This window comes from Strongylocentrotus purpuratus, unplaced genomic scaffold (genome assembly GCF_000002235.5).
Source record: "Strongylocentrotus purpuratus isolate Spur 01 unplaced genomic scaffold, Spur_5.0 spur5_scaffold_6, whole genome shotgun sequence".
In the NCBI taxonomy this organism is placed as follows: Eukaryota; Metazoa; Echinodermata; class Echinoidea; order Camarodonta; family Strongylocentrotidae; genus Strongylocentrotus; species Strongylocentrotus purpuratus.
In genome coordinates, this window is record NW_022145612.1 from 28,196,980 (window position 1) to 28,210,979 (window position 14,000).

General features: G+C 38.0%; 1 protein-coding gene across 1 annotated transcript in view; it reads left to right on the forward strand.

The window, feature by feature from the left end:
* Positions 1–14,000, forward strand: part of LOC581656 (NADPH oxidase 5) — a 63,570-nt gene that overhangs the window by 10,856 nt on the left and 38,714 nt on the right. Inside the window, exons 2-3 of the mRNA XM_030999948.1 lie at positions 830–980; positions 7,936–8,146. Coding sequence (XP_030855808.1) covers positions 830–980; positions 7,936–8,146 — 362 coding nt within the window. The remainder of the gene's footprint in view (positions 1–829; positions 981–7,935; positions 8,147–14,000) is intronic.

The following is a 14,000-nucleotide window of genomic DNA, read 5'->3' on the forward strand; positions in this document are numbered from 1 at the left end:
GGTAGATGAAAGAAAGTAAGTCAGAAACACGTACCGAAGAAAACAGGGAGGAATGGGCTTATTGGTCGAAAATCAAACTTAGCAAACAGTGCAATATATATACACATGTATATGCAATGTGATATTTAGGGGTATGCACAAGGTTTAATTGCTTTCGATCTTTTTGAAATGTAAAACTAAATTATTCGATTTTAAATCCACTCGGACCAAATCATGAATTCGATAGTCATATGCAATGGAATTGCTTTCATGTATCACCCTCTGAATCGAAACTAGTTCTTTACTTATTCTTTTTACATTATTCGATTCATTCTGTCCTACTTTAATCAATCCTCCATGTCTTGTTTAAGGTTTTGGAGACACGTTTCTAGATAAAATGCCGTAATGAACAAGAGGCTCATAACAATCATACTCATCCTTATATATCAGATTAGTATTTCATTTGTTTTCATTACAGATCAATTATGGTATGCAAAAAAGAGCCACTTCTGTCTCTTCTGGTGTCTAAAATAATTCATCTTTATTGTAAAACGTTAATATACGTTTGTTAAGTTGACATAAAACAAAACATCAAACATGCACATTTATATTCCTAAATTATTTGGAATATCCTTTACGTTGTATCATTAAATTACAATAAGTCTATTTCATTATAATTCACGAACATACAAAAGAAGGACAGGTAATGAATTGATAGGAGGTAACAATGCTGCCCCTACCCGCCGCCCCTATCCCCTCCATATCCGATACATCTGCCTCTCATAGTATTCCAATCTAAAGAACGATTCTAATCCATGTTCATTTTTCTTCTTTTTTTCTTCCTCCTCAGTCGTTCTTCGCGGAGCGTTTCTTCCATCTGTTCGACCAGGACGGGAGTGGGTACATCTCTCTGGATGAGCTGATGGAGGGGCTCTATCTCCTCACCAAGGGAGATCCTGTCGATAAACTTCGATTTCTCTTCAGTGTCTATGATGTCGACGGTATGTAACCATGTAACATGTGGGGGGTACGATCCATCCTGGTTTAGAGTGGCCGGCCTATCCCTGCAGGCAGGTGCGAGGGGCACCCCTATTATAGTCGGTCACTGCAATTCAACATGTTAATAATGAGTATCTCGAGTGACACCAGATCATAATTTCACATGGATTACCCATCTTAAAGAACTTAAAGCCCGTCTGTACTAGTTTGGCCAGGGGGGGGGTTAGACCACCGTGAAAGGTCACTGACAGGTGGTTATCTCATCAAATCAGCTCTTAATTAATATACGAAAAAGGGGATCACGGGGGACCAACATGCACCGATTAGGCATTGTTTGCTATATAGAGGGCGCAAGTAGCTTTAAGTAGTGCAGTTGGGCTTTAATTTCCGCAGTTAAAGAGTAATGCCACGTACCATGATGTTAACACGATGTTGACACGATTTAGGATTGTAAGACAACTCGCCCCTATCCAAATGTTAATGTGATATAAATCACTAGCTCTAATACGAGTCGTACACTTTCAAGATGTTATTGCGATAAGAAGCACGAGCTCTAAGACGATTTGTCCACTTTCTTGATGCAAATACTACATAAAGCACGAGTTCTATAAGACGAATCGTCGAATTTTACAATGTTAATACGATATAAAGAACGAGCTCTAAGACGAGTCGTACACTTTCACGATGTCATTGCGATATAAAGCACGAGCTCTAAGACGATTTAGCCACTTTCTTGATGCCAATACCATATAAAGCACGAGTTCTAAGATTAAACGTCGAATTTTACAATGTTAATACGATAAAGAACGAGCTCTAAGGCGAGTCGGACACTTTCACGATGTTAATACGATGTAAAACATGCGCTCTAAGGCCACCCGTCTATGTTCACAATGTTAACACGACATAAAGCACGAACGGTATAGCACTTTTAGAAGGCCACTCGACTACTTTCACGACCTTTAAAACGATGTACTCAAGTAGCTCTGACCAGGAATAGTGTTTGATTTACAGTGACATTTCCTGATCAAGTCTTGGTTGTCGGTGGTCGTCTGAACTCTGAATTTTGCAACATTTTGTTGGGACACACCCTGATTTCGGCTTAAAATACACGCATGTTTTCGTGAAACAAAATGTTGAGCACGTCTATTATGTATGGGCACATCAGGGACATCACGTGCTCTGCATGACACAAACAACAGGTGCCCAACATCATATCTCTCATGACGCAAAGCGTGCATGTTCCACAATAGGTGTTGGAGCTTACTACGAAGTTCATGAAATTAATACCTGCTTAACACTTAAACTACAGGAGCCTATAATATATTATTAATATCAGATGTCTTTGCTATCATAAAAGTCTGACCGCCAACATTGGAGGAGGCGCGATAGCTCAGCTGGTAGAGCAGCGGTCTCGTAATCCGGCGATTGAAACCAAGGTGATGCGCTAGTGCCCTTATAAGGCATTGATCCTCATTACCAGGTCTCTTGGAGAGGACCTTAAGCCGTCGGTCCTCTGGTTGCTTACTAACAAGCATTTATGCTTTCTTAGCAGTCAGGTAAATAACCACCACTCACCAACATGCTGAATCCTTACAGGATGTGTCGCCAGCTTAGTACGTGCTTACTAGTATTTTTATTCTGGGAATTCGTGTTTCGTGTTTGAAATAATTAAAGAGGGGAAGTAGCTAACCTGAGAGAAAATACCTAGAGCAAACCTTTAGTTCATGTGTGGGATTGACGAGGGCAGGCCTATGAACTTTGTTGCAGATCTCAAAGACGAAATCGGTTCAGTAGCAGAAAGGAATTCGACCTTATTGCTCAGAATAGACGTTATGATTCTTTTATTAAAGGGGAATGCTACCATAATATCAAGTTAGTTAACAGAAGCAGAAAAAATGAGAGAAACCGTTCAGTGAAAGTTTGAGCAAATACCTATGAAAAATAAATTGTTATTTCCCTTAAAGAAATTTTCAGTCATACAGTCACCCTATTTGTAATTACTGCAAATACAACCCCTGTATAAAAAAAAAAAAGCTATTTCGTCATCAATAAGTGAGAAGATTAAAAACTATGAAATTATCTGTACCTTGCAAATTGGAGAGAAGCTCGCATGATGCGTCACAGTGTTGCCAATTTGTGTTTTACTGATGACAACTTTCCTATTTTTAACCAGATATTGCTCAAACTTTCACTAATTTCTTTCTCTCATTTTCCTGCTTATATCAAAACCAACTTAGTATCGGGATGGACTCTCTTTTAAGACCTGGGATGACGTTTTATTTTCGTCGGCATAATTTGTCCGTCCAGTTGTCCGTCTCTCCTTCCCGCTACTTGATCAGTATTTATATCAAAAACTGTTCAGAAAAAGTAAAAACATTCACATAGAGATAAACTGACGAGATTAATTGGCATGTAGGTTGGCTAGGTATTTGTCGCTTACTAGAAATGAAAACAAAGAACCGCCACTAACATATCAATTCATTTTTTTTTAATTACTCATTTTAATGGATATTATCTTGTTAATTCATAAATATAATGTGGCGATGAGATGATTTATTTTAGAATCTAACACATTCTAGTTCTCGGAGTAGAATTTTCTGGGAGCGACAGAATTATGCTGTGGGAAAATGTTACTCACTCTGCGTTTACGATCGAACACACGATCGGCAAATATGAAATGCAAAATGATCGACCGTTGATATCGATTGAGGGTTGTTGATAAGGGGAAGCCCGACTAGGTTTTAACCATGCTTTACATCTCGACCAGCGTGTCCTTCTCTTATTGGCTCCCCTAAATCAAAGCTTGGCAAATAATTGCCGCGAACTACGTTTTCACACTTTGCGATTTGCCGGAATCAGGTGGTATGTGTGTGGGGGGACAGTTTGGTGCTGCTGGCTCGCGACTTCTTACAAGCATATCATGTAACGAGTTGCCTTAGAGTCTATAAGTATTGCTTTCTTCTTTATTTACATCAAAACGTACTGCAGTGTACTCAAGACATGTAGATTATAGAGGTAATATAATCGAAAGATGCTAATTTTATCACAGTAAATGTAAGACAGATCCTTTAGCACGTTCTAGGAGACGATTTTTGTTTGACTGTCGGTATATTTGTCTCGGCCATTTTCCGGTTTCTCGCGTCCTGAGCGAGCGCGAGAGTCTAGCTCAGACGGGTGAAGTGAAAAGGGGGGAAGAGCGAAAGTAGGTCATGAAATAGATCAGTTTTTACTTCAGTCATGTTCTAGAATTTGATGCGTTTGAAAAGTACTTCCAGACCTCATGTCCAGAGAGCAAAACTGACAAAGTGAACGTGCATTTTAGTTCAATAATGCCGATGTGATCTGACTGATAAATGGCATGCATACAAGCCACTATTTTACGCACAGTCAAGTGGGCCAGATCCATTTCTCCTCAAGATCAATGTAAAAGCTAGGTAATAACAGAATACTTTGCATGATTATTCCTTTAAGTGGGCAGGCATGAATTTATAATTTAAAGAAAAAGTTTGATACACTTTCATTCGACAGCATTACTCATAATCTAAATTCACGAATGTTATGACGAGTTTTATGCAATTAAAATAAATTCAACTCTATGTTTCTGCTGAGGTTGTGACAGCAGTCCCCTCACTGCCGAAACAGATTGATATCATATTCTGATAAATCTACTGATTATGGAAACAAGTTTTTGGTAGATGTAGATCAATGTACAGAAGAATTGAAATTAAATAGATAAAGCGTTTGTCGCATCATGTTGAATCTGTCTACACGTGTAACAAGTGGGAGTAATCTGAATCTGAACATCCTCATAAATCATAAAATTTAAACAGATACAGAAATGCAAACAAGATTTAAAGTATCAATGTAATCTGTGATTTATTTCTATAGATCTACCAAAGATATGAACTTAGGTTCTTTTACCGGATTTGACAAATCCTGTCATCTCACCGAAAGAGATATATTATTCCTTGTGTCTGTGCGTGCGAGATGACACGGATATATAGTTGAACAAACATTCATTAACGTCAATACAAAAAAAAACGCTTCAATTATACACGCTGTTAATATTAACATCAAGGCCATGAGTCTATATTTGGTGTGTGCCTAAAATAACCTCCGATGGCATTTACGCAGAGAAGTGCGTTTGTAAAAATTACAATCTGCCCCTGGGACATTTCATTCTGATAAATTCAGAGCAGAAACTTGCTTATATTTGATAAACGATGGGGGGTGTTCATTAAGTGAATGGCTGTGCATTTAATTGGTTGAGATGGAAAATAAAAATGGAGAGACACTATGAACAATCATAAAAAAAATGTTCTGACGCAGGCGATTTATCCGCTCAATCCTAGCTAAGACTGTTTGGTGTAGTAGGGATTACGCCATTTAATTCTTAAATGGATGCAAGTCAATCAAAATGAATTCAATATCATGGATGTTAAAGGTAATGTATCCCTTTTGCTGCCAACATCAAATTATGTACAACTTTGCAGGAATTATGAATATGTCACGTAATTATGTCCTATCTGTGAAATTTAAACGTAAGCAGTGTCCTAGTATTCAAATTATGCAAGGAAACCTGTTTACTTTCGAGACTTCACTGACATACACTATTGAGTGACTGACTGACTTCTTTTTTTCTTTGGTAATAGGCTAACATACATAAAACGAGCTGCACATGAGCATTTGTCTACATCAATAACCCACTACTTGTAATGGTCAAAATTAAACTGATTGAATCTTTGCGCAGCATAAAACGTACAACCATTCAGTGCAAGGGTCTGAAAATCAGATTAATTAAACGATAGCAATCGCTAAATTCGATTCGACAACTGACGGTCGTTATTTTCCAAGAAAAAGACATTTTCAAGCCCTTTTATTTTGAGGGGAGTTCTAAATTAGTGTATATCTTTCAAATGCGATTTCGGATAAAGAAAAACCCTAACCCCTATCTGCTTATAAGTATGTATTAAAATATTGGTGCAGGGCTACCCTATACTATCTTGAATACTTTTTTAATGCGAAAGAAATTGTCATCATGTCCCCTTCGAGATGACTAGTCATCTTAAATGTGCCATTAACAGCACACCTCAGTTTAAATCTCTAACTGAATAATATACCAAAAATGAAATACGACATAGCATTCATCCCGTAGTATTCCAGTCAGACAAGTTAAAAGAGAAACCAAGCCTCTTTCATTTGTGCTTTTGAGGAGTTTAACCAGAATAAAAAATACCTTCACGTATTCTAAACACCACATCAAAACATGACGAATTATCATCAATTTAACTCCATCACTCAAGGAACACAAGTGATTGCCGAAAATTGGACTATGAATAAACTTAATTACTCTATAAAAGGTTAATTCCCTCGACGAGAGTGGTGACCATTTTCTATTTGAATTCAAACAAGGCAATTAAACTCCCGTTGCGTTAGGAATTCGTCGGTTGCAAAACGAGATGTTATAAATCAGCATGTGATTCCTACAAAGAACTGCTATATGTATTTATACCTATATGGTACGTTGACACCAAACCGATTGTGACGTCATCAGTACCTGATTCCAGCTTTCTGCGTCTCTCCTTTGAGCTTGCAGCGACCGGCCGGGTATCCATCATTTCTGCGTGACGTCATTTTAGACGATTTCCCCGGTTTAGGTGTAAGCAGCCGGTCGAGAGGAAAACAGGTTCTCTTTCATTCTCTGATTTCTCCTGTTTGGTAGTGAAATGAAAGATTCTCATGACATCAAGGTGAATGACTGGGAGCTACACTATATATCAACAACAAGATATAATGCTAGATAAATACACCTTTATCAATAGCGACTCTATTCACTATGTTCCAATTAGGTTGTTTTCGTAACTATTAGTAATACGCAAAACAATTAGACATGACCGATGAGTTTGTCTTAGTGTGATATTAAAGCATTGATGAAAACAAAAAGTCAACAAGAGAACTAAAATGGTTTGATATACAGTGTACCGCTGATTTTGACAGCAGATCATAGTTTATGGGATGATAAGTCAATTGTTTATTGATAAACTATGAACAAAAATGAAAAACCATAACATTAACATTCAAGCCTGTGTCTTGTGGTTCATCATGAGTGTTAAGTAAAGCTTTGGGTAGCCCCATTGACAACACTATCACGTTTGCTCTTTGACGAGCCCGCTGTCAATTAAAGAGTGAGTAAAAGATCGAAGATGATGCATGCTAAAAGGAGTGCATTTGTTCTGACGCTTTTATCTTTATGCGGTCGAAATCAAAGCGTTCGTAGAGTTTAGGTAATTTATGCTGGAAGAAGAGTCAAGGTTAAAGGGATAAAAACAACCGAACAAAGCCTTGTATTCCGCCTGTCTCTGGTGTTTCATTGTTTAACATCATGCATGGAAGAACCAATAAATAGTATTTTCGATAATTTTTTTAATGATTAATTTTTAATATCAAAGGCAAGATATTAACAAAAGATCAATAATTTCCACTGCAATTACTTCCAACAGTGGTTGCACTTTTAATGGAGTAAACAATTCAATGTAAGTTCAGGAATTTATATAGAAAACTACTTTTTATTACCAAGATTAATCATATCCTTCAGAACAGTGAGTAATTAGGCTTTTAACCATGAATGCAAAAAAGTAAGATATATTTATGTTTAATATATTGGCCTTTGTGTTGTTCTTGTTTTGAATTTGTTTTTTGTGTTTTTTTGCTAGTTTTATCCTTTGTTCAAGTGTATATTTGATAACAACATACTTGTTTCAACGTTAGTGAAAAACAATAGTGATTCAATAATTCTTGATTGGAACAAATTGTAGTCTACTGAAAGCTCGTCAAAAAAAATAAGCGCCCTGGGACTTTTTTTAATAATAGCATTTCAAAGGGTGTATCCGTTCATTAACCATGTTAGTGGACTTTAAAATTATATTAATTTGTATTCTTTTACTTTCGTTGCTTTAGGTAATGGTGCAATAGATCACGAGGAGCTGAAGGTGGTATTAAGAGCGTGTTTATGTGAGAGTTCAATGACGATCAGTGAGGCAACCATTGACGCTTTGACCTCGGCGTTGTTTGAAGCAGCCGACACCGACGGCAGCGGCGCCATCAGCTTCGAAGAACTCAAAGAAGAGCTGGAAAAGAACCCGGATGTCATGGAAAACTTGACCATAAGGTTAGTCACTCATTTACTTTGTCACTGTAAATACTATCGAAATATTAATTTAAAATGAGTAGAATACACTGTCGTAAATAGGACTTTGCCTTTGATACTCAGCTCTTGACTATTTTCTTTTGAAATAAAGACCAAAACAAAGCAAAAGGTGAATACATGTCATGGTAACTTCTTTTCTAACAAATTAGAAGATACGGCAAGGTGAACAAAAAGAGATCTCAAATATACTTACATAGATATTTCAAACTATGGTCGACGATTTTACTTTCAAATTCATGGCGGACACCCCCACCATCGTCTTATACAATGTCGCTAACTCTATAACTCCATCTACACATCCTTTGCCTGAACACCCATTGACTTTCTATCTATAATACTTCAATTCTATCACCTTCCTCACCTTCTTATCATTTTCTTTTCAAGATCATATGTATCACGTTATGTGTAAAAGAAAATACAATTTAATAACATATACTTGTTGAATGACAGGTTTGTTATGCGAGCATAAACGCACTATTGTCCATGCATGTCGTGCGTTTTGATATTTCACACTCGGCGAGGTATCAACGTGCTTCCGTCTTGTTAAATAGCAGCCAATATTGACAGTTGATCAACAAAGATGCGAAATATATAATTGAGATTCGTCTCCTATTATCCTTCAACCTTCAACGAGTTTAGAGAGGAGACGAAGGAAGGCAGAGGAAAAGTATAAGAGAAAGGAAAGTGTGCGTGTGCGTGCGTGTGTGGATGAGAGAGAGGGGGAGAGAGATAAAGAGAGAGAGAGAGAGGGGGAGAGAGAAAGAGAGAGAGAGAGAAAAAAGAGGAGGAGAAACAGAGGTGTAGAATAGGGTGAGATAATGAAATAGAGAGAGACAGAGAGAGAGAGAGACAGACACAGAGAGAGACAGAGAGAGAGACTAGAGAGCGAGAGAGAGAAATTGTGGGACAAGGGGAGGAGAGTTAAACGATGGAGAGCGATAATTATATAGAGAAGGAAAAAAGTTAACTTACATGGTGCTGCCCTATCCCAATTTTTTTTTTAAATTTTTTTTTTAGGCGATGATAGAATTTCATCTTTCGTTATTGGTAAATGATTCTAATCTCAAGATCAGTTTCACACTTTTTATCAATTTTTTCCGACAATGGAGTGAAAAACCCAAGTACACGTTTAGTTACATTCCACATCGAATATGCAATGTAAATGAAGTAGGATTTTCTGTCTATCTCTTTCCATCTTTTTTCCTCATCATGCTTCTATATTTTATATCGACTTGGAACGAGTAATACGGATGATCTAAGGAAGGACAGCCATCATCCTTCATATTCCATGCCGACTCGCAATACACCCGACGTTGTAATCCTCTTAAAGATCGGTGCGTGCGTGTAATTCATTGATGATATTCCTCGGGATGACCTTCCGATTTCCGAACGTCTTCTTTGAGGCATCTCTCTCTCTCCCATACAACATGCACCATGGACAATTCTAATCGACAAAAATGGATTCCTGTACTTATTGAGTGAAGACCCTGACGACAAACAGGGAATATGTATGATTAGGAGAGACATTATAAAGCTGTATGTCTCTGATGCTCCTGGTCTATTTTTTCTGTCTTGAATAGCCAAAGACGCTAAGTGTTCCATGAGTTCTAACGAAATAAAGTCATCTTGCAGCTTCTTTAGAAATATATTGATATTGCAGAAAATAATGCTAGATATTCTGAGAAGAAAAACAAATTGTCTTTATCAACACGCTTAAGAAGGCCATCGAATGACAACATGTCGTACTACTTATAATGTAAAATTGTAAAACTTATTTTTCATCCTTTTTATATCATTTTTGTTTTGTTTCACTACTTCAAAGCTACTTGTCACTCTCTCGTAGAAAGACAAACCAGTTCATTCTATTCATAGAAATTATGTCAACAGATATACGACGACACTTCTCGAACGCACTGCCCCTTGGTATATAGGCACTCTGGTCATTTTCATCCAATAAATTTTATATTTAGAGAAATCAATGTCCTTGGACTCTTGAAAAACCGTCGGGTTTCCGTTCCATGAAAGAAGACGATATGTAGATTAATGGGAAATACTCGGGGAATACCAATTTCCCTTTATTCTTATTCTCGGTGGAGGGGATAATAACACGGTCAATCTCTCTACTAAAGAGGAATATTAACTGACCGTGATCTCTTCGGGTCACCTGCCCTCTTTTTAAACCAGTTACCATGACTTCTTCCAATTTCTCGCTGTCCTATCTTTTCGTTTAAGGTTGTCCATTCTAATTTCGCATCTGAGGGGTGCAGATCTATACGAAACTCTTCCAGCGAATGCGTCACCTTTTGTTGTCTTACGTGTGTTGTATAATTATTTCCAAAAAATTACAAAAATGTGAACCGAATGCTATGCCATCAGCAATCTTTCCTCTTCTTCCTTTATCGTACACAAAAAGTTTTAAAAGATGGCTCCTACCATATTAGTTGATAAGATCTTATTAACAACGGAATATTATTTCATTTCATAGACTGTATAATACAATAAGGGTTTCAGTCCTTCGATTGATAGGCTTTGTGGAGAATGGGCTATCGATAAGAATATTATGGACATCTTTTACATGTAGATGCCATGAAGATTGAGGCAGAAAAGCTGATTTGTTTTATCATTATTCTTCTTTATTAAATTATTCATAATATTTAGCCACCGCGACCTCCCCGACTGATCTAATTGTGGTTTCAACGCTTGATATAGCCTAGATAAAGGTCATCGGTTCAACACAAATTTATGTTGGCGATGCGTTAATCTAGATTGCCACTCTCGACCCAGGTCCAGTAAATGGGCCCCGACTTGCCTGTGGGGGAATGGGGGGGGGGGGGGTGGATTCATTGAATGCTTAGAGAGCCGTAACAACAGCTACCATACTGAATCCAGGCTAATAAATACTAGGACACCACGAAACACAGACATGTACATGCAGGTATCAACTGGAGGTAACCTAATTGGATTGGAAAAGCGCCATGTTCCCAACTATGTCTTCTTCTTTCGTTTGTATATCAGAATGAAAGCGTTCAATGAATGATCATACACGTACGTCTTCATGGTGTTAAAGTCTTTTGCTTTTCGCATATGGGTAATGTCAAAATGTTAAAGCCCCTCTGCACTAGTTTGGCCAGGAGGGATTAGACCTCCCTTGTATGTTCACTGACAGGTGGTTATCTCATCAAATCAGCTCTCGAGTAACATGAGAAAAAGGGAACCATGGCGGGCCAATGGTCACCGATTAGGCATTGTTTGCTATAAAGAGGGTGCAAATAGCTATTAATAGTGCAGTGGGGCTTTAAATGTCTCCTCACTAGCTTAGTGAGGAGACATCACAGACCACAAAGGATAGATTAACTCAGAGCCACTCAGTCTCTCAAGCCTCATCTCTTATTGAAGCCTCTAGCATAGTAAGGTGTCAGGTAGTAATTGTCATTAATGGCTTCGACTCCGAGTAAATGAAAGATAAGATCAGACATATTTGATGTTTTATTGAGACTCTTGTATTAGGTTCATGCTCTGACACACAGAATGAGTTTCCGTGAAAATTGACACGGCGATTCCATTGAGCTAAAACATATTAGTTTCCATCCGGTTTTTATAATTTAGATTTAACACTCAATAACAAGCTCTAATATGATAATGACTAGAAACGGATTGATTCCCCCAATGTCCTGTTGTAGTATATAATAATAATATTAATAGTGTAAACTTGTAGAGCGCACACACCATCCAGGGACGCTCATGGCGCTAGCTCAGCAACAGTTCTCTTTAATACATGTACAAGTAAAGTAAATGTAAATGTTTATTTGATGATAAAGTTATCAGAAACTCAAAACCAATTTTGCAACATTGGTGTCACCCATTTCAATCCACAGCTCTGCCCGGTGTTTTATTATTCATATATTGTGATTATCGTATTGATCTGAGCATGGTCGAATTTAAGTTATCATTCAAGATGATAATGAAAGATCCCTTAAACAAACAATACTTTAATATTCTTTAAAAATTGTCTCGATAAATATTCCTAAGTCAAAGGAAATGAGTAAAATTGACATCGATTTGTTCTGTTAATATAGTTTGTATAACTGGGATTGAAAGTTACTGGTATATATTCATGATCCTAATTCCCCATTCGATTAATCTTGGGAGTAAACATCTTGGTCTAGTGGAACTCCCTTTTAGACAACGATTTTCTATATATGCCTCAGGACACATGTGATGTCATATTCTAGCTCGAAAAAAAAAAAATCTTATTTTTTTGCGCGTGTCCATGTTGAGTAATATGGTTTAGGTAGAGTACGTGATGGAATAATGGTAGTCGAGATGTAGAGGAAGCATAGCTTGCAGTATCAAATTCTCCTGATGACGAAAGACGGTCTCGGCTCTGTAAACACAGCCACTATCCTCCACCATTCTCTACTCACTCCATCGCCACATTTCATGCCGTCTTAGTGCTTTAAAATCGCCAGTGTCGCTACCATTCTAAAAAACTGTCTTTGAACAGCTTATCTTCAACTTATAAGCTCGTTCTGCCCATCCCCGTGGGGGGAGAGAAGTAAAGGAAATTCAACTGGTACTGCGCGAGAAATATAAGTACCACGGTAAAAGAGAGTCTGACTTCTTTTTGCTAAAATGGAAAGTTGGGTCATGATGAAATAGTAGTATCATCAATAAGAATGTTTTTCCGAGTTCCTTTTCATCCCGAGAGACTGCACTGTCTTGTAGGAATGGTCGATATATCGAAACCATCTCTGTCTTGGAGAGCGATACGCACCTGCGAGTCGAGGAGGAGGAGGAGAAGAGAAGAGAAAGATAGGCCAACGAGAAGTTAATCAGTAGATAACATGAAGATTATTTGGCGGGATCTGACCCACATATAATTTCATTGGCGTCCCCTGTAAAGCTGGGCTTAAGTTCCCGACACTTTTCACGCTCTCGTGTAATCAAACGCAGTCCAATTATTATTTCGGTGGAATGAAAGATTGGTGGCGGGTGATTTCTTACACCCCTGTAAATGATGGAATCTCACCTCCGGGGTTCCTTTCTCATTCCTAGGCTCATCCGACACCAGACCACGGTTCTGGATGGATGACGCCCCGTACCACTGACATGGGAAACCACTCGCTATCATTTCAACACATTAATCAACCATATGACACGTGATTAGTCAAGCTTAGATATCCTATGATTACAACCGGTCATCCCAATTCTGCCGGTAAAGTAGGGAAAGAAACTTTTCGACGGTACGATTATGAGTTCCACTGACCTGATTAGCATTGCTTTATGGAGTATTTCATTTGGAGTGACCGTGTAATGGAAACACGAACAATACGGTCCATCTGTGTAACCTTCAGGGAGGCGGTATCGCTTTTATTCTATTATCTCCTCCACTCCCTCATCTTCCTCCTCCTCCTCGTCCTCGTCCTCGTCCTCGTCCTCCTTTTTCTATTGATGATTGAAGGCACTGATGCATTTACCCTGTTTGTCTCTCCAGTTGCCCGGCGGGGCGTGGGAAGCTCTAAACGGCTTGGAAACCTATTTTGCGGTGTTGCTTTCAACACATGTCAAAGACCCTAATCTCAAGAAAATCAAACGCACGACGTTCAGCTGTTTTTATCTTTATGTGCTGTAATCTTAGGAAAATCCACTAATAAACAATTCATGAAAAAATGGTTATCATATTGTGTCTCCAAGGAATATACATTCCATTCAATTTCGTCCAATAATTGTAAGCACTTAAAAATGATTTAAAGTTGCATCGGAAGTAAACGCTCGGTCAGTGATTCATAATTTTATAATCCAACATTGTTATTCA